This window comes from Dicentrarchus labrax, unplaced genomic scaffold (assembly GCF_905237075.1).
Source record: "Dicentrarchus labrax unplaced genomic scaffold, dlabrax2021, whole genome shotgun sequence".
Lineage (NCBI taxonomy): Eukaryota > Metazoa > Chordata > Actinopteri > Moronidae > Dicentrarchus > Dicentrarchus labrax.
The window spans coordinates 12,187,505-12,207,516 of record NW_026136707.1 but is presented as its reverse complement, the minus strand read 5'-3'; the positions used below and the strand labels follow the sequence as shown (position 1 = coordinate 12,207,516).

Below are 20,012 nucleotides of genomic sequence, written 5' to 3'. Positions count from 1 at the left end.
ATGTAGTTGTCTCACCCTTTAGCCTGTGGGCCAGTATTCATACTTCTGTGGCTGATGTCAATGTCATAATAATCCATAAAACTGCCTGAAGTCAAGGGTGTCAGGGTGTTTATCAATTGCTGGATTGGACCACTTTAAAAACTAAATCTGGGACATAAATTAAGAGTATACACACTTCTCCAGGTATAAACTACACCACTGATTATTTGAGCAATACCAGATGGACCAATGGAAAAGAGAAAAGGTACATTTATCTTGGCTCAAACCACTGCTACCTACTGTAAATCAATGACAGATTAATAAAAGTGTATTTAAAGGACAAAAATTAACTCAAAACTCCACATAACTCCACTTTTCTTTTTTGTCTTTATGTGACAAAGCAGCTGTGTATACTTCAAAAGTGCATCCATAAAAATAAACATTTTGTGGATAGAAAAACAAGAAGACAGTGTCAAAATGTCAAGATGCAGTGCTTCTTAATATCACCTTACAGGAAATGATAACATGTTTATGATAATACAATAAAAATGTACAAAAATACAACCTGACAGAGTAACTTACAGAGAAATAGGTAACATTATTTTACACAAAAATTTCCCAAGCAGTTTTTGTCTAATGTCAGAAAGAAGAAAAACAAAGTAAAAGAAATTCTAAGAAATTCCCAGTGTTCGGCTGCAGGTCGGTAGCTATGAGCAGGTGGAAGATGCTGCCTGTTGGTGCAGCTACAGTCACATGATGGAAGGATGGGGATGATGGAGGTGAGGAGTAAATGGGACGCCACAGGCAGATGAAACAAAGTGTGCAAAGGCATTTAAACAGTAACAAAATAAATCCAGGACGAACTTAATATTGTTTACAATGTGTTTATCTGACAGGAAACTCGACTGTGACTCAGTTTAATAGACCAACGTTTTTGTAAATGTTTTGGGAAGGACAAGTGTAATTGTAATTGTAATTTAATTTTCAGATCCATTTAAGAGCTTATAAATATTTTATAATTTTTTATAAGTCAGTTTTACTGACTGATGATGATTTGAATGAATTACCATTAAAGACCAACAGTACAACCACACTGTGTGTGGCCTGATTAAAGTTCTTCACTGACGTCTCCTTCAATGTCCTCTTAGTTTTATTGCCCCTGTTAGGACGGGATGTACACCTCTCTCATTCCTATTAACGCACACAGTTTGGTGATATCTAATTCAAGAAACCATGTTACATGTTATGTTACATTTATTTCTAACGATTGTAACCAATAATTTATAACCTGACTGCGCCAGATGGTTTGTTACACAGTATCTTCTGGGAAGTGGTTGATGGAAACTGTTTGGAAAAGGGCAGCACGAACCAAAAAATACAGGCAGTTGATTGGATGAACCAGCTATCCATCACAGAGCCAATCAATCAGATCAACAAACTATAATGTACTCAAACTGTTACCGAAGTCAGTCGGGGAAAATGACTGAAAAATAGTAAATAGTTACAGTTACTTCACTCAAAAGTTATTAGTTACTAGTTACTGCCAAAAGTGGCGCAATTACAGTAACGCGTTACTTTATAATGCGTTACTCCCAACATAGGTCGAGAAAAGCCTTCAGTGCCATTGGCTGCTTTTGTTTAAATGAAGAAATACTCTCCAGTTCTGATATAACAGAGGCTAGCAGCATCCACGCAAACATCTGCAGCAGCAGCCATTTCCGCCATTTTCGAGCAAACACTTGTCACACATGTCCATCGCACACATCTCGTAATAAACCGCACGCATAGCTCATGTCATAGCTGCCAGTAGTTCCTCAAAGGACGCTGATTGGTTCATAACTGTGTTCAGACAATAAGAGCAGACATATGTCACTTTCTTCTCTTCTGAACGACCACGCCCCCTGTTGGGTGAAACGAGCACTGTAAAAGTGCCTAGAAGCTGCTGTGTCAGATTTTGCACATAAAACAACTTTAAAAAGCGAGTTTATGATTTTGTTTACTTTTCTAATCACGAAGGACACTAAATGAGTCAATGAGCCTTGGTTGCCCATGACCCTGTCTCCGGTTCACCTGCTTTTCCTTCCTTGGACCACTTTTGAATGGTACTGACCACTGCCGACCAGAGCTGCAGTTTAGGAGATCACAATTTGGCCCTTTGTCAAAGTCGCTCAAATCCTCATGCTGCCCATTTTTCCTGCTTCTAACACATCAACTTTGAGGACAAAATGTTCACTTGCTGCCTAATATATCCCACCCACTGACAGGTACCATGATAACCAGATAATCAGTGTTATTCACTTCACCTGCCAGTGGTCATAATGTTATGGCTGATCGGGGTATATGATGGATATCTACAGCTTAAGACATTTATTTTGACAAGAAAACAAAAAGAATGAGTCATCAAAGGATAGAAATGAACACATAGCCTGAACCATTGTATTTGAGTTCTCAGTGAATCCCCGAAGGCTTCTCCGACTTAAAGTGTGTGCTCTGGATAAAACACCTGCAGGACAAATTCATTATTGAAGCAGATGAATGAACAAATGTTTCAGACAAACTGACAGAGAGGTGATTGTTAAATGTAAAAGCCTACCTCAGTTGTTGGCACCAAAACACGCTCTGTTATTAGAAAAGAAAAATATAAAGACGAGGTGGAAAAATCAGTGTTAATCTCAATATTAATCAGAATAAATCTCTCACCAGAAGATTTCTTCTTGTAGTAAAGCAGTCCAGCAACTGAAAAGACCAGACCGAGCAGCAGCCCTGCTGTCCCAACAACAATATTATTGGTCCCTGAGTCAGCAGTGGGCTCTGAAAAGACAGTTACCACAAACAATTCATTTTATCTCAATTCATTTATATCACAGAAGTTCATACCTAAGATTACTAGTAATATCCAATGGATAGGAAAAGTAAAAGGACCTCAAAATTACACTTCAGTACAGTATTTGAGTGAATGTAATAAATATCTCATTGCTTGAGATTTAAATAGTAATTTCTACGTCACTTGTCCACGTGCACACTCTCTTACCCCAGTCATAAAGCTTGGGCTCCATGAGGCTGGCGTGCTCCACCATACAGGTGATTTTCTCTCCTGGTCTGGGTGTAAACTCCAGAAAGGAGTGAATCTGGTAGAGCCAGTTCCCATTGGGCAGTTCATCAGTGGACATCACATCAGAAGTCTCCTCCTGTCCGTTCCTCAGCCAAGTCAATCGGATCTGTTGAGGATAAAAGTTGTACGCACTGCAGACCAGCATGCCTGGATGTCTGCTGTCCACTGCCTCAACGGACCTCAGCCTGACGGACGGCTCGACTGGAGGAAGTTAGCACAAGATACGTTTAGTCATAAAGTAGCACTTATTTTACTAATTTTATACAAGCTGCGTTTAAAGCAAAAGTTCAAAATGTTTAGATGAAAGTTTGATGTTGAGAAATATGCTCATATTTGCAGGACTATTTAAAAAAAAAAACAGGCAGCTAGGGAGCCAATGGTGCTGTGTGTTACGTCCCACAGTCAAGCATCTGTAGCTGTTACTAAGCTAACACCTTATACTATACTCAAAACCTTTGCCTATGGCAATTAAGTTAACATAGTTATGTTCTGTGATATTCACCTGATTTCAGAAGCGCATTATAAGCCAGTGGGGTGTTTCTTTTGCAAAGTTCTGTTTTCCGTTTCCCCCAATTCACAAAAGCTGGATTGTTGTTGTATATATTTGCATATTTTATTGTTTCCTTTGTGTAGCCGATCATTTTCCCCAAAGTGCCGTTGTATAGGGCCACCAGCCTCTTGTTAAAGTAGTACTGCTCCAGGTACACAGCATCATGACCATCGGGGAAACTGAACTGACAACGAGCAAATCCATGACCGTAGAGAGCATCTGTCAAAATAATACCAACAGATATTAGTTGATATAGTTATTTGTAATGTCTTTAATATTCATTTAATATTCTCACACATCTCTAAAAGTAAAACTGTGAACTGGAGTTCTTCTGTCTCTATTGTTATGTTTTACATTCTTACATTTCTGACATAATCTAACAAGTGAATATTTGACTACTTGAACAGCAACACCAACACACAATGATCATTTCTGTTTTCATGTTACTTACCTGCTCTTGAAAATGCCAACAGGAGAGTAAAGAAGACGAGAGCCGGAGACATTCTGTCATGTAAATAAGAGAGATCCAACAGAAAGGAAACTAGTTCAAGTTGATTCTGAGTTTGATAAACAAGGAATCAATTGTAGATTCATAAACAACATTTTTCCCGAAGCAAGTGTGGCAATAGTGTCTCTCATTTAGATTCCACGATCATATTACTGCACGTCACATCACTACTTCCCTTTTCTTTGCATGCAATTTCTCTTTGTATTACCAGGTTTAGAGGAACAACTCAGATTTATTTACTGTTTATATTTAAGTAAAAGTAGCAATGCAATAATGTAAAAATGCTGCCTCCAAAGCAAGTAAAAAATATACAAGGCAAAAATAAATTCATACCACATGCAAAAAACAGCACGGTTTTTGCTCCAAACTGCATGAAATTAGTGAGATAAGTGGGCATGTCTGCAAAGAGGAGACTCGTAGGTTCCCAAAGACCCACAAGTCATGCTGTGCCATCAGTCTGCACCTTGCATGGCAGCCTCTGCCCCCATCATCCACCATGTGAGTGGATGAAGGTGACAGTGTAAAGCTCTTTGAGCTTATTCATATATAATGAAGAGGAATAATCCTCCACTGCACAGTAAACATTTATCTCCATTGATTTATTTATAAAGTTGTGTTAAGAACAAACAAGGTTTTATAATGCACTTTTTACAAGTTTACTCAACTAAATGCAGTAGTAACAGATATTCTGTGGCATGTACTTACAGTTTCCATGAATAATATAGGAATACAAAGCACATTTAAGCAGATATACAAGTGTCAAACAGACAGAATCAAACATACAGTGTGTCACATGGCAATCAGTTACAGTGTGATTACCCAGAAGCTGTCCTTCTACTGTATACTGCTAGTTAATATGGTGCCATATATCAGAGAGGCAGAGTAGATGCAAGCAGATACAAACAATGGTATGATAAAGATGTTATTTCTAATGCTCATTCAGACCTTAAAGTGTGCAAATCCTTTAGTTGCAGGTGTTGACCCACAGCTTCTCTCCATGAAGTGTTTTGTTAAGATATGTTGTATTTTTCCATTTCTAATGGCCAGTTGAATTTCATGAACTCCTTTTTTCCTTAATATTCTAACCTGCTGACAGTGTTCATTTGCAATGTTAACAGTATTCCTATATTCATATTATCCATGGTGTCCTTTGGCAATGAAAAATACTCCAACTGCAACTCCCAACAAGCCCACAGTCAGACCCACTCCACAGAAAATATCTGGTCCAAGACCGGGAGGAGTCACTTCAGGTTCTGTGGAGGAAGCTAGAGAGGACATGCATCATTACAGGTAACGACAAAAACATTTCATTTTGTATTTTTAATTGCCCTCATGAGGTAAAACACTCACCCCAGATCCTTGTCTTAGGGCTGTCCAGGGCTGAGTGCTCCACAGTGCAGCTGTACATGTCGCCCTCCATCGGTGTGAACGTCAGGGTTGAGAACTGGTAGAAGGTTTGATCATTATTGGGATAATAACAGCTGAGTGACACCCCTTCTGACACCGGACGACCATTTTTAGTCCAGCTGACTTTAATATCAGGTGGGTAGAAATGATTCACAAAACAGGTGAGGCCATTTTCAACTCCCGGCTCAAATTCTTCTGCAGGGTAGAGGTCAGAAGACAATTAAAAACCTTCATCAGCATTTTATCAATCATATCACTGATAAATGTTGAGGTTAATTTACCTTTTTCTTCTGGTGGATTTTTAAATTCACTTGCAACTCCTTTATTAAGTGTTAAACAGATATCCTTGCTACTGAAAGCTTCACTTAATACGCTGAAACCCTCAAAAATGTGACTTTGATCCAGATCAATAAGTCTGGGCACAGTGTATTCAATGTCCTCTTTTTGTAAATCCACATGTAAAATCTCCTCATTATCAAACTCAAACTGGACCTCAGTTGTGCCATTTATAAAGCAGCCCACAAAATAGAGAACCTCATGGGGAACTGAAAAACATAATAGAAATAAAAATCAGTCACATGTTGGAAAAGGTTACAGCTTCTATCAGTTTGTTTCAGGCACTGATAAACAGACAAACATAATACCATATATATTTTCTGTTTACATAAAATTACTATCAATGTTAGAATCTTACTTTGTGACAAAGCACAGAAGCTGTTGAGCGTCAGGATTATGAGAGCAGAGCGCTGCATGTCAGAGTAGATCTTCGTGGTTCGAACTCTGAATGGAGAATTGTTTCATTTGTTACCAATAAGGAAACAAATACAATCACATGACCAAATCAGGTGGAAAACATGGGCAAAGTAAAAAGTAACCAGAGAAATGCAGTCAATTTAAGTTAAATTATACTTAACTGTATTATGAATTAGCAAAAGGATGAGATTGAAATAAATCTCAAATACGTCACTTTGTAGAGAGTTTGACCACAGCTTCTGTGTAAATGTAGATGTGAAAGCAGCTGTCTGACCTGTTTTGCAAGTAATCTGTACATAAAGCTTTTGCCAAAACATGAACTTTTAGCCTGTTGGCAGTGTTGAATTTTCCAATGTAATTTACTTTAGTCAACATGATGAAAATGAAGAAATTACAGCACAAACTACAAAATGTCAGATGAATGAAGTATTTCCATTGTGGTCAAATCATCAAAGAGAGAGCTATATCTTTAGACAGTGAGTCTCAGGTGTTTGGGGCCAAGTACAAGAACTTCAGTTTTTTAGTTTAGCATCAGAAAATGTCCTTAAGACATGTTTTGTAACTTATATAACTGATTAATTTCATCGGGCTTGATCGACAGATATAACTGGGTATCATCTGCATAACAGTGAACGTTAATGGGGTGATTCCTAATAATGTTGCCCATGGGAAGCATGTATAAAGTGAATAGAATTGGTACATATTGTGGTACATATCCTGACAATAAAGAGATCATATCCAGTAAAGTAGTGCCAATTAAGGGCAAGACTTCTTTAAACAGCCTAGTTGGGATGGGCTCTAAAAGACAGGTTGATGGCTTCGATGTAGAAATTATTGACGTTGGTTGATGAAGATCGATAGCAGAAAAACAGTCTAAATATATCTGATTTTAAATTAGTTAAAAGTCCTGAACTTTGACAGCAATACCTGTTGAGGGCATTTGGTTATTAATTTTGTCTCTAAAGTAATAATTTTATTATAGAAGCTCATAAAGTCGCTGCTACTTAAGGTTATGGGGATACATGGCTCAATGGAGCTGTGACTGTCAGTCTGGCTACAGTGCTGAATAGGAACCTGGGGTTGTTCTTATTTTCTTCGTCCTTTTTAAGACTATCTTGCCAAATTGAGCGATATTCTAATAATTTGGCAAAACACAATTTCCTCTCAGATTTCTGCACTTTGCTTTAATTGGTGGTACCATGGTGCTAGACTCTTATGTCTTAATATTTTCTTTTTATAGGGGCAATAGTATTTAGTGTTGTTTGCAGAGAGCCTGCCTGCAGCACTATTAACAAGATTATCAATTTGGGAGGGACTAAGCGTATTATAGGACTGTTATATTCAGACATGCCCTTGAATTAAACACTGATGGAATCTCCTCCTTAAATTTAGCTACAGCACTGTCAGATAGACATCTGCTGTAGGAAGTTTTGCCTAATTGCTTATAATCTAGTATTAGGAATTCAAAAGTTATTAAATAATGGTCAGGTAGAAAAGGACTTTGGGGAAAGACTATTAAATGTTCAATATCAATGCCATATGATAGAACAAGGTCAAGAGTGATTAAAACGATGGGTGGGTTTATTTACACTCCGACAGAAGCCAATTGAGTCCATTAATGAAATAAATGCATTACTAAGGCTGTTATTGTCAACATTCACATGAAAATTACAATCACCTACAATAATTACTGATTTAAAGGACTAAACTTGATAAAAACTGAGAATTCAGACAGAAAATCAGAGTACGGGCCAGGAGCGCAGTACAATATAACAAACAGCCAGGTCTCAGTAAGAAAGTAAATCTATATTAGAATCTAATATTAATTCATTAACTAGAACTGCTTTAGATGACAGAGGCCTGATGTTTAATAGTCCATGTTTCATTCTTTTATTTTGTGCTACTGAGGAATTTGTTTAGATTTTTATAAGGTTTTTATGTTTAATTCCTCTTGTTTTTATTTCTTCAAATAATTCAGGTGCTCAGGGACAGACAGTCTCCGGGGTTTTGGGTGACTGTTCTAATGGAAGTGCAGAGAAGTGCGTAAGACAGCAGCTCTGCTTCCTGGTCCCAACTCTGGATTGTCAGGTTTTAGAAAGAAACCGTTATATTTCTAGATAAGAGCTGCTCCATCCAAAGTGGGATGGATGCCGTCTCTCCTAATGAGACCAGGTTTTCCCCAGAAGGTCTGCCAGTTATCAATGAAGCCCACATCGTTTTCTGGCTGTCGAGGTGGTGTCCAGAAAACAATGCGGTTTTACATGTCACTGGTCAGATTGGGGAGGGGACCAGAGAAAACTACGGAGTCTGACATTGTTTTAGCATATTTACACCACATACATTACCACCAACATGAATAACCATTTTACTATATTTACATTTGTCCTTAGCCAGCAGTTTTAAATATGATTCAATACCGCCTGCTCTGGCCCCAGGGATACATTTAACTATGGTTGCTGGTGTCGCTAAATTCACGGTCCTAACTGTTGAGCTGCCAATAACCAGAGTTTGTTTTTCCAGCAGGTGTGTCGCTTCGTGGGGAATATCTATTGAACACATGAACCTGTTGCTGGTGAACTGTGGGCTTCTGCTGTTTGGGGCTAGGCCTCTTTCCGACAGTCACCCTGCCTCCCTGGCTTCCGGGCTACTCGGGACCCACTGGGGGGCTAGCAGAAGCTACACTGGGTCAGCTCGCACCGACTACTGGGGCTGGCTAACTATCGTGGCTAAAGATTTCTCTGCGGTGCTGTAGCGTGCTTCTAATTCACTGAGTAAGACACATGAGTAAAATAGTGACTTTTTCAGCGTTCACTGGACAAAGCTACATCAGCCAACACTGTACACTGGAGCAGTCAGTAACTGGAAATTACACAGTACGCTTACTGTTGCACGTCAGCACGTCCCTGAGCATTCAAAAGCAGTTACCTCTAAGTAGAAGACAAACAGTGCAGGTTTAAACCCCAAATGGCACAAACCTGGAGTCCAATCCCCCCCATCTATCTCACCCAAATCTATCTAACTCAACCCTAGTCTTCGAGTGGTTAATTGCAGGGGGTACTTATACACTCTAAATCAGTGGGGTGGGAAAGCAACTGGTTAACCAGCGACCCTCCCAGAATCCACTGAGGTGTTCCCGAGCAATGCTCTACCCACGTTCACCACCACACTACAAAAAACAAACCAAAAAAAACAACAGATTCCCTAAACAAAACCCGCTGTCTGAAACCTAACAGGGGAAAAGAACTCCAAAAAATATTAAAGCCATTAAGTAAGAACCCACACTGCCACAAAAATTAGCTACTAGAGACTAACAAAGCTCCCCATCTTCCAAAACCAAAACTCAAAAAATCTGTGTGCATCTCCCACAATAATTTACCTAGGTGAAGTAATATCACAATTACAAATGGCACAAAAACAAACATTTCCAAATGTTAAACACCAGGAAAGTCAAAATTAAATTATTAAACTATTCAGTTTTGACAGGCCCCCTATTGTCATGAACCTGCTCACAGTTCATACAAAACAAGGGAGACCACACAGATAATTAAAGTGTTTAAGGCAAAATAAAGTTAATTAACCAATATTCACACTAAACAAAGTATAAAAGATATATGTACATCAGGGTTGTCAGTAGTGCAGTGAGTGTATGTGTGGATATGGGCAGAGTTGTGCATGTAAAGGGAATGGGATTTATCAAACCAAAGGTAGCAACAAACCCAGGACCTGCTGGCTGGAAGGAAAGAGAGACAACTAACGGATCAAGCCACTTTAAAGCCTTGTAATCGGGGAGGAATCAGGTGTAGCTCATCTTATAGCCACACCCCTGCCACTCTGTCTCCTAAAAAGGAATAAGGGAAAAATACACAGACCAACCAGAGTGGGAGGGGTCATCACACCATCCAACCCCAGAGGGAAATATCTGGATCTCTAACTTTGTCGCTAATAGAAGCAGAGAGCTATAGTGCAAGTCTAAATGTATGGTGGCAGTAATTAGAATATTAAATATTATATTTAATTTATTTCTCTATTTTTTACTTTCCATATTTTTTTCTTATTCACAATACCATACCAATTTTTAAGGACTTCCATGCACGGGAGAGAGACATGCAGAGGTTTTACTCTGAGTCGAGGGTGACTTCATGCTGTTATTATATTAGGGCAGAAGAAGAGAAATAACTGAGGGTAGAAACAGTAACTCTTAGTTCTGAGTAATAATAAGTAAGTAATATCCATCCAGGATTTTGAGTCTGACAGTAAACCTCTGCTAATTAATGCACTTTGATACACACTTTGTTGTGGACTGAATCAATGGGGAAATAAAACAATGTGTCTGGACCTGTAAGAGGAAGGAGAGGCAGATGGGAAGACTGCCAGCAAACAGGGGTTTTCTCTGCACCTATTGTCTGTAATATCTGTTGCTGTCGGTGCGTTCAAGTGCAATAAATTATATTTGTTTCATAAACAAACTTTAGAAACCTTTTAATACAGCTATGAACAATTTCTCCCTGAACACCTAAGTTCACCCCACATCCACCACCGGTGCTGAGTAGCAAATGTTAAGATGGTGAAGATGGTAAATGTTACCTGCTAAACATCAACATGTATTGTCATTATGAGCACATTAGCATGCTGTCATTAGCATTCAGGTCAAAGTTGACGTGGTGAGGGTTGTGAGGGTTTACTATTATTGCTACTAATTACTATTAATTGCCTGTCAATGTAGTCAGAAACCTAATCCGAGTATCATTAAAGTAATGTAACTTCTTCACTTTCTGTTACTTTGGATTATCTCAACAGCAAATATGCAAAGAAAGACAAGAGAAAAGAAACAATGAGAAGACTTTTACTAAAGACAACAATGTAACCCTGAAAGAAAATGTGTCCTCTGCTCAATGTAATTTTAAAGAAAAACTTTCTTCTCATTTAAACAAATTCAGTTAATATTCTATAGACCATTTTCATTACTGGAGCAACAAAACCAGCTACTTGCAGCAGCTGGAAACTGGAGGTTGATGGGAACAGAAGAATTTTTAGGCTGGAAAATTAAAACGAGGCTAAAAGGCTCCACAGAGTTTGAGGAGAAATACTGAAATATTAATGTAGGCCACAACACTGATGGAAGGAAACAACAATTATTACTGAGATGTAGGTTTTTATTCTTTTACACTGCTTTGTGCTTTTGTGATAATCCATTGTAGTTATATATAATGAACATATACAGTCAAAGTCAGCAAAGGATAGAAATGAGCACATAGCCTAAACCATTGTATTTGAGTTCTCAATGAATCCCCGAAGGCTTCTCCGACTTAAAGTGTGTGCTCTGGATAAAACACCTGCAGGACAAATTCATTATTGAAGCGGATGAATGACATCCAGCCACAAATGTTTCAGACAAACTGACAGAGAGGTGATTGTTAAATGTAAAAGCCTACCTCAGTTGTTGGCACCAAAACACGCTCTGCAATTAGAAAAGAAAAATATAAAGACGAGTTGGAAAAATCAGTGTTAATCTCAGTATTAATCAGAATAAATCTCTCACCAGAAGATTTCTTCTTGTAGTAAATCAGTCCAGCAACTGAAAAGACCAGACCGAGCAGCAGCCCTGCTGTCCCAACAACAATCTTATTGGTCCCTGAGTCAGCCGTGGGCTCTGAAAACACAGTTACCACAAACAATGAATTTTATTTCTGCTGTCTACTGTTCCTCTGCACAGTGCGGCTGCATGAAATAGTTCATGTGTTATACTAATTATGTTTAAATGTTTATGACAGGTTGTGGCATTTGCAGATATCTACAGTATGTACATAACCATTTTATTTGTCCATATATCACTAAACATTTATTAAATGGATAACAATAAAATTATAGGTTCTATGTCATGTTTGCTATCATACCTAAAAAAACTAGTAATACCCAATGCCGGAAAAGTTATTTAAGTAAAGGACCTCAAAATTGAACTTCCTTTTTATAAATTCCACAAGTACTGGTCCAAATGGTGAATACACAAGCATATATATATATATGTTTTTGCTATATGGAAGTCATAAAAGAGCAGTCCTTTCAGTTCCCCTCTGAGGATATGGACTGATACCGTGTTGTCTTTGTATGCCTCTCTCTCTTCATGGGACAATGGGAGAACTGACAAGTAACCCTTAATACAAAGCTAACAGCTGTACCAATAACATTTGAACTGTGTTGTATTGATCCTGGTGATCACTGGAACAAAATTATAAAAAATAATTGGAAAGAAACTGCACTTCAGTACAGTATTTGAGTGAATGTAAAAAATACCTCATTGCTTGAGATTAAACTCGTAATTTCTACGTCACCTGTCGACATGCACACTCTCTTACCCCAGTCATAAAGCTTGGGCTCCATGAGGCTGGCGTGCTCCACCATACAGGTGATTTTCTCTCCTGGTCTGGGTGTGAACTCCAGATAGGAGTGAATCTGGTAGAGCCAGTTCCCATTGGATACTTCCACAGTGGATGTCACATCAGATGTCTCCTCCTGTCCGTTCCTCAGCCAAGTCAATCGGATCTGTTGAGGATAAAAGTCGTACGCACTGCAGACGAGCGTGCCTGGATGTCTGCTGTCCACTGCCTCAACTGACCTCAGCCAAACAGACGGCTCGACTGGAGGAAGTTAGCACAAGATACAACATTTAGTCATAAAGTAGCATTTATTTTACTAATTTTATACAAGTTCCCTTTGAAGCAAAAGTTCAGCATTTATAAGTTTTGCAAATATATATATTTTTTTTATATAATATTTAAATTTAGAGTTGTTTCCTTTCCAGGTAGCTGGCAGGCAGCCATCTTTATTTTTATTTGGAAACAGGTGCAAGACTGTAGCCTTATATTTTAAGGTCCAGTGTAGCAGTTAGTGGCATCTACTGGTTTCAGATTCCAACTAACTGAGCACTGCTGGTGTCTATACTCGACGACCTGGGAATGAGAACAACCTGTAACTACAGAGGCCGCAAGACTTACAGATCCGTCTGCAGATAGAAACGGCTCATTCTAAGGTAACAAAAACAAGATTCCTATATTCAGGTGATTTTCACACTTATGACAACATACCTACGGATATCATATTCCATTTCTGCCAATAAATCCTTCTAAATGGGCGCTCGGATGGCTCAGTGGGTAGAGCTGGCGGCCCATTTACCGGGGCTGAGCCCTTGCTGCAGCGGCCCAGGGTTCGAATCCAACCTGTGGCCCTTTGCTGCATGCTATCCTCTCTCTCTGTCCCCCTTTCGTGTCTATCTTAAGCTGTCACTATAATAAAAGGCAATTAAAAAAAAGCCCAAATCCTTCTAAATGTAGAATACTGGATCTTCAACAGACATATATTGATGATCTGATGTAAGAAGTGTAAACCTTTGCTTTATGGAAATTAATTTCTGTGATGTTCAGTGATAATCACCTGTCTTCAGAAGGTTATTATAAACAAGAGAGGCTCTTCTTTCGCACATTTCTTTTTTCTGTTTCTGTAAATACCCAATATACGGATCTTTGTTTAATTTATCTGCAGTTTCTATGTTTTCCTTTGTGTAGCCGATCAATTTCCCCAAAGTGCTGTTGTATTGGAACTCCAACATCTTATTAAAGTAGTACTGCTCCAGGTACACAGCATCATGACCATCAGGTGAACTGAACTGGCAACGAACCAAAGCATGACCGTAGAGAGCATCTGTCAAAATAATACCAACAGATATTAGTTAATATGGATACTTATTTGCATTTCATACAACATTTCATTCATTTAATATTCTCGTAGTATTAGGACCAGCCATGAGAAAAAAAATAAGAGAAGGTTCTGAGTACTTTTCTCTTATTGCATGTCCAAAATAAAGAATAAAGTCTAAATTTTGAGAATAAAGTTGATATAGAGTTTCCAGAAGGAAGTTGAAATGTCAGGAATAAAGTCAACTTCTTTGGTCTCTTGCAAACCTATCTGTATGATTCCTGCTCTAAAAGACCAGCACGTTTGTTCTATAAGCTTCCACACACACAACATAGCGACTAAAACCATCAGTACAACCACTGATGGCAATGCCACATGGCTTCAGATTATCCATATGCCATAGCATGTTGGGACATTTGTTTCCAATCACCTTGATCAATTGACTTACTGTGTTGTGATACAAACACATCCTCTCTGGATTGCACACAGGTGTGACCATTGAGACCTTTGCATCTGTCCCTTACGTACGTGCTTCACGCCCTGTGCGTAAGGCACCAAATGCGGAGGAGGCACCACCAAAACAATCTAATAATCATTGCTCATAATGTTAAATACAGAGCGCAGCGCCTGGTGTTTGATTCTGTGCCATCTCGTCTGAAGGACAGCGAGCAGGACTCCACACACACTGCATCCGTAGTCTCTCAGATGCAAAGAGAGTAGAGAGCCAATATTTCCATTGCAGTTGTTTTTTACAACCACAGCTTGTTAATCTAATAAACTGTCTATATGTAGTCTGTTTATGTTTAGTTATTATATACATATAAACAAAGCAGCCATGTGCTCTAATCCTACTTGTTTTATTCTCAGAAAATCGACTTTATTCTCGAAATGCGAAATGAGTGGCCTTAATACTCTACTGCCCCATCAGACTCTAAACAGGGGCGTGTGTGTCTCTATTGTTATGCTTTACCTTTTCTGACATAATCTAGCGAAGTGAATATTTGACTACTTGAACAGCAACACAAACAAACAATGATCAGTTCTGTTTTCATGTTACTTACCTGCTCTTGAAAATGCCAACAGGAGAGTGAAGAAGCCGAGAGCACGAGACATGTTGTCATGTAAAGAAGAGAGAGCCAACAGAGAGGGAAACTTGTTATTCTGAGTTAGACAAAACAAGGAAGTTCAATAATTTTAATACTAGCAGTTTTTCCCCTAAGCAGGTGTGGCACTAGTGTCAGTCTCTTAAAGGTGTCACATTACTACTTTCCTTCTCTCTGTATGCAATCTCTCTAGGTAGTACCAGGTGTAGAGAAAGAACTCGGACCCTTAATATTTATGTAACAATGCAGCAATTTAAAAACACTCCATTACAAGTAAAAGTCCTGCATCTAAAGCAAGTTCTGCATTGAAAATGTTTCTATTTCAAAATGTCAAAATGTCCAAAAGTGCTCATCATGTAGAAAAATGGTCTGTGAGTGCTCAAAATAGAGCTAAATTCAACCATCATATTTATCATATTTTATAAACTGATCTGAATCTTGATCTGTAAAGGGACTATTAGTTCTCAGATTAATGTTTTGACAAGAAACAAGGAAGCAAACAAACAAAACACTCAAGTACAATCACCTCCAGATTTTGTGATAAATCTTATTGTCTAAAGTTGTTGGTACGATACCATATTTTCTATTACTTTACTACTGGTGAGGTTTCCCTATTGTCCAATTCCTTATCAACTGATTTATGTGATCTATTTATTGATCTTAATTTATTCATTATGTATAATGTATGAATAAATCCCTTAGACACACACTATCATTGGTTGGCTGTAATAAACATCCACTGCACAATACAAATTCATCTCCACTGTTTAGTTTTATTTATAATGTTGTTTTAAGAGCGAACGAGAACAAGAACATTATTTTACAAATTATTATATGAATAATATAAGAATATAAAGCACATTTAAGCAGATATCAAAATGTCAAAACAGAGAGAATCAAACATACAGTATTTCACATGGCAATGATTGAATGAGTTACAGTGAGATTACCCAGAAGCTGTCCTTCTACTGTATACAGCTAGTTAATATGGTGCCATATATCAGAGAGGCAGAGTAGATGCAGGTAAACAAATAATACAGGCTTCACACCATATTTTAAAGCAAAAAAACCCCAAAAAACCATAGCTTCTCTTGTTGAAGTGTTTTGTTAGGAGCATGTTTCCGTTTCTAATGACAGCTTTAAGTTGAATTTTATCTGGTATTTGTAATATTTAAGCCTGGATGTACAGGATGATTATACAGTGTTTGTAATTCAATAAATGTGAATGGGTGCAGTTTAATGTGTTCCTTTTCAGTCTTCCTATATTCATATTATTATCCATGGTGTCCTTTGGCAATGAAAAATACTCCAACTGCAACTCCCAACAAGCCCACAGTCAGACCCACTCCACAGAAAATATCTGGTCCAAGACCGGGAGGAGTCACTTCAGGTTCTGGGGAAGAAGTTAGAAAGGACATGCATCATTACAGGTAACAACAAAACATTTCATTTTGTATTTTTAATTGCCCTCATGAGGTAAAAAACTCACCCCAGATCCTTGTCTTAGGGCTGTCCAGAGCTGAGTGCTCCACAGTGCAGCTGTACATGTCGCCCTCCCTCGGTGTGAACGTCAGGGTTGAGAACTGGTGGAAGGTTTGATCATTATTGGGATAATATCGACTGAGTGACACCCCTTCTGACACCGGACGACCATTTTTAGTCCAGCTGACTTTAATATCAGGTGGGTAGAAATGATTCACAAAGCAGGTGAGGCTGTTTTTAACTCCCAATTCAACTCTTTCTGTAGGGTAGAGGATGCTCTCAGGGCGGTCTGTAGTTGGTCAGAAGACAATTAAAAACCTTCATCAGCATTTTATCAATCATATCACTGATAAATGTTGAGATTAATTTACCTTTTTCTTCTGGTGGATTTTTCTCTTTCGCTGCTGCCATTACTGATAAACAGTAATCCTTTTGTGACAGAGCATCACTAAGTATACTCTCATAGGTCTGCCCCTGAAAAATTAATCGAGATATCAGTCAAAAAGACTTCAAGTTGACCCTTATTTTGTCAGTCAGATCTCTGCTCTTTTGGCTTTTAGCTGCGTTACTGTACACAGAGTAATGCAGGAGCAACAGTGAGGCCGCCTGTAAACTTTACAAACTCTCAGAGTCTCAAGTTGACCACTAACCACAAAACTAAATGTGATGGAAGTGGGTGACAGAAACCGAGGGCAACCGAGGGAAGTGCCCGGCTTCTCCTGAACCACCCATGGACATTAAAACCCCTGTATTAAGAGCAAGCAGAGGTGGCGCACATAATGCCTCCTGACTTCTTTGGCAAGTACAGGGAGAAAAACCCAGCTGCACCTCAAAGGGAAGGACTGCTGCTGTGGCACCCTTAGGGAGAAGAGAAACTATTGCAATGTCCAGAGCCACAATGCGGGGGTTGAGAGGGAGGTCTGAAGGATGCTACTGAATGGGGGGATTAGCAGCAGAATTGTGGAGCATAACCCTTTAACAAGGTCCTGTCCAGCCAGGCAAGGAGAGGGCTCCTGTAACTGTCCATAACTGGCAGGGTGACAAGTTTGACTGGCAGGGGAAGAACGGGTCCTCCCATTCTGACCCTCCCATCTCAGGAAGGAACGTACCCCTGCTGAAAGGGCTGAGAAACAGCTAATGCTAGCAAAGACTCTGCTTCATCTCTAGTTTTTAGTGAGTGTGGAGGATAGTGGGTAAAAGCTCCTACCAGGGCTAGGCGAGGAGAATATTCCTCGCTCCGACCTGTTGTGCAGAAACGGATTCAAAGATGAAATTACTCCAAATGGAAAAAAAACTCAGCGGCCACCGTGTTACAATCGCCATCTTCCGTTGAGGCAACATGTTAGACGGGATACCTGGTCCTTGGACCTCATGGCCACTGATGTCACCTGTGGCAATGTGGGAGCTGGAAGACCTAAGATGGTAGCAGCTCCCTCTTGCCCTCAATTGCGAGGAATGACAACAAATAAATGTTTTCCCAGTAGTTACGGGCAAGGTGGGTGGGTTGGTTGGTTCAGCAGCTTTTCCAGCTGCCACAGAGTTTTCCCTCCTCTTGAAGTGAAAATATGTAATTTTGAGTCTCACTACTTGCAAGATGGTGGCAGCTAGGGGTGCTAGCCATGTCAACAGGGGTAGAAAGAGGGGTAAAAAACAGCCCACATTTGAGCGCTGCATTTCCGTAATAATGCCGGTCCACCACCACGGATTGGAACAACATTATCTGTTCAGCCCTAGTTGAACGAGGTATGAGACAGCAGCATGTCCATCCTTTCAGCAGCCGAGGCAATCAACCCAGGTATGTTGTCTCGCGTGTAGTGGTGGGCTGCCTGTGGTTCTTTGTCCCTAAAGGGACTCACCCAGTCCTCTGAGTCATAGATCCGGTGGTCATCGTCCTCATAGTCGCCTGGCTAGGACTTTGGCCTAAAGGCCAGATGAAATGCCGCCATGCTCGCACAGTTGGCCTCCCCCAGTTGACGAAGACCCAATTTGTGGGTGTCAGAGAGGAGCATGGGCGTGGCACAGCTGAGGTGAGAGAAAACAATGGTTGAGATGATAAAACTGTGAGTGGAAGATCCATGTGGTTGAATGAATAAGGGTGACGAGCTACGCCGGTGCAGGAATTATTTAAGGAGAGGGCACTGGCGGCCTGCTAACCAATTGGTCAGTGACTGTAAAGATCTTTCTTTTTTCAGGTTGCAGTGGCAGTGCCTTGGGGGGCAAACCAATAGCAAAGCCCATACGAAATAGGAGCTCATGTTTTCATGTCACAGATGACAAAGGAAGGCATTATTAGGCTTATTGGAGTTTAGTGTGCAGAAACAAATACTGAAATCAATTGACTGACAAAATCCTACATCGAGTAGAGCCCTGTACAAGGACACAAGGATACATTTATTTATCGTTAACACAGGGTTGTATAACAAGATTAAGTAGTAGTTTCCTTTATGCTACTCAAAATAATCCTTATATATAAATATATACATACATATATATGTATATACAGATACATGCAGATGGAACCCACCAAAAATTTACTTGGATCAGGATCAATAAGTCTGGGTACAGCATATGCAATGTCCTTTTTTTGGAAATCCACATATAAAATCTCATCCTTATCAAACTCAAACTGGACCTCAGTTGTGCCATTCACAAAGCAGCCCACAACATAGAGCACTTCATGAGGAACTGAAAAACAACACAAAAAAAATCAGTCACATGTTGGAAAAAGTTGTTTGTTTCAGACACTGACAAACAGACAAACATAAGAATATATCAACAATACAACAATATATTTTTATGTTTACATACAATTATTATTAATGTTATAAACTAGAATAAATGTTTATTAAATTTAAATGCCATTCTTACTTTGTGAGAAGGCACAGAAGCTGTTGAGCATCAGGATTATGAGAGCAGAGCGCTGCATGTCGGAGTAGATCTTCATTGTTCAAACTCTCAGTCAGAATGGAGCACTCTTTCATCTGTTACCAATAAGGAAACAAATACCATCACATGACCAGATCAGGTAGAAAACATGGGCAAAGTAAAAAAGTAACCAGAGAAAATACAGTCAGTTTAAGTTAATTATAGTTAAACTGTACTATTATAAATCGAAATAAATCTCAAATAAATCACTTTGTAGAGGGTCCGTGATGTTTTGGTCATTGGATTTTCCTTCAGAAACGGGTATTAAAAAACAGAAAAGAGTGGTTATTTGATTTTCCTTTTAAAATACAAAAATTAAAATTGAAATACAAGGCGTTTTTCTTTTCATGGTCAAAAAGGGATGAGCGAAATTAAAAAAAATATTCGATTTTCATTTTCTATTTCATATAACAAAAAATAAAATCACTAGAAAACAGAAACAGAAAAAGGCCTGTTTTTCATATTCTGAGACCGGATGTTGTCATTTACAGGACGGTGCTGTGT

General features: G+C 39.1%; 3 protein-coding genes across 7 annotated transcripts; all 3 read right to left on the bottom strand.

Moving 5' to 3' along the window:
• Window positions 1–347: 347 nt before the first annotated feature.
• On the bottom strand, window positions 348–4,637 carry LOC127367111 (class II histocompatibility antigen, B-L beta chain-like). Its single transcript, XM_051406673.1, has 7 exons — window positions 4,483–4,637; window positions 4,093–4,145; window positions 3,594–3,860; window positions 3,011–3,292; window positions 2,680–2,790; window positions 2,573–2,598; window positions 348–2,482 (listed from the first exon to the last, which is right to left on the bottom strand). The coding sequence occupies exons 2-7, from the start codon at window positions 4,142–4,144 to the stop codon at window positions 2,456–2,458; spliced, it is 765 nt and encodes a 254-aa protein (XP_051262633.1). The 5' UTR covers window position 4,145; window positions 4,483–4,637; the 3' UTR covers window positions 348–2,455.
• Window positions 4,638–4,727: 90 nt separating this feature from the next.
• On the bottom strand, window positions 4,728–19,727 carry LOC127367112 (H-2 class II histocompatibility antigen, A-U alpha chain). 5 transcript variants are annotated; one of them, XM_051406674.1, is made up of 5 exons: window positions 19,452–19,727; window positions 19,108–19,268; window positions 16,955–17,057; window positions 16,591–16,872; window positions 4,728–5,414 (listed from the first exon to the last, which is right to left on the bottom strand). In XM_051406674.1, the coding sequence occupies exons 1-5, from the start codon at window positions 19,525–19,527 to the stop codon at window positions 5,284–5,286; spliced, it is 753 nt and encodes a 250-aa protein (XP_051262634.1). In that variant the 5' UTR covers window positions 19,528–19,727; the 3' UTR covers window positions 4,728–5,283. The 5 variants fall into 5 exon arrangements, with proteins under 5 accessions (XP_051262634.1, XP_051262637.1, XP_051262638.1 ...); XM_051406677.1 differs by having other exon boundaries at window positions 4,728–5,402; window positions 19,452–19,725; XM_051406675.1 differs by lacking the exon at window positions 4,728–5,414 and adding an exon at window positions 15,855–16,494 and having other exon boundaries at window positions 19,452–19,720.
• On the bottom strand, window positions 11,442–15,250 carry LOC127367109 (H-2 class II histocompatibility antigen, E-S beta chain-like). Its single transcript, XM_051406671.1, has 6 exons — window positions 15,060–15,250; window positions 13,738–14,004; window positions 12,663–12,944; window positions 11,849–11,959; window positions 11,742–11,767; window positions 11,442–11,642 (listed from the first exon to the last, which is right to left on the bottom strand). Exons 1-6 carry the CDS (start codon window positions 15,109–15,111, stop codon window positions 11,616–11,618), a joined length of 765 nt encoding a protein of 254 aa, XP_051262631.1. The 5' UTR covers window positions 15,112–15,250; the 3' UTR covers window positions 11,442–11,615.
• Window positions 19,728–20,012: the final 285 nt, after the last annotated feature.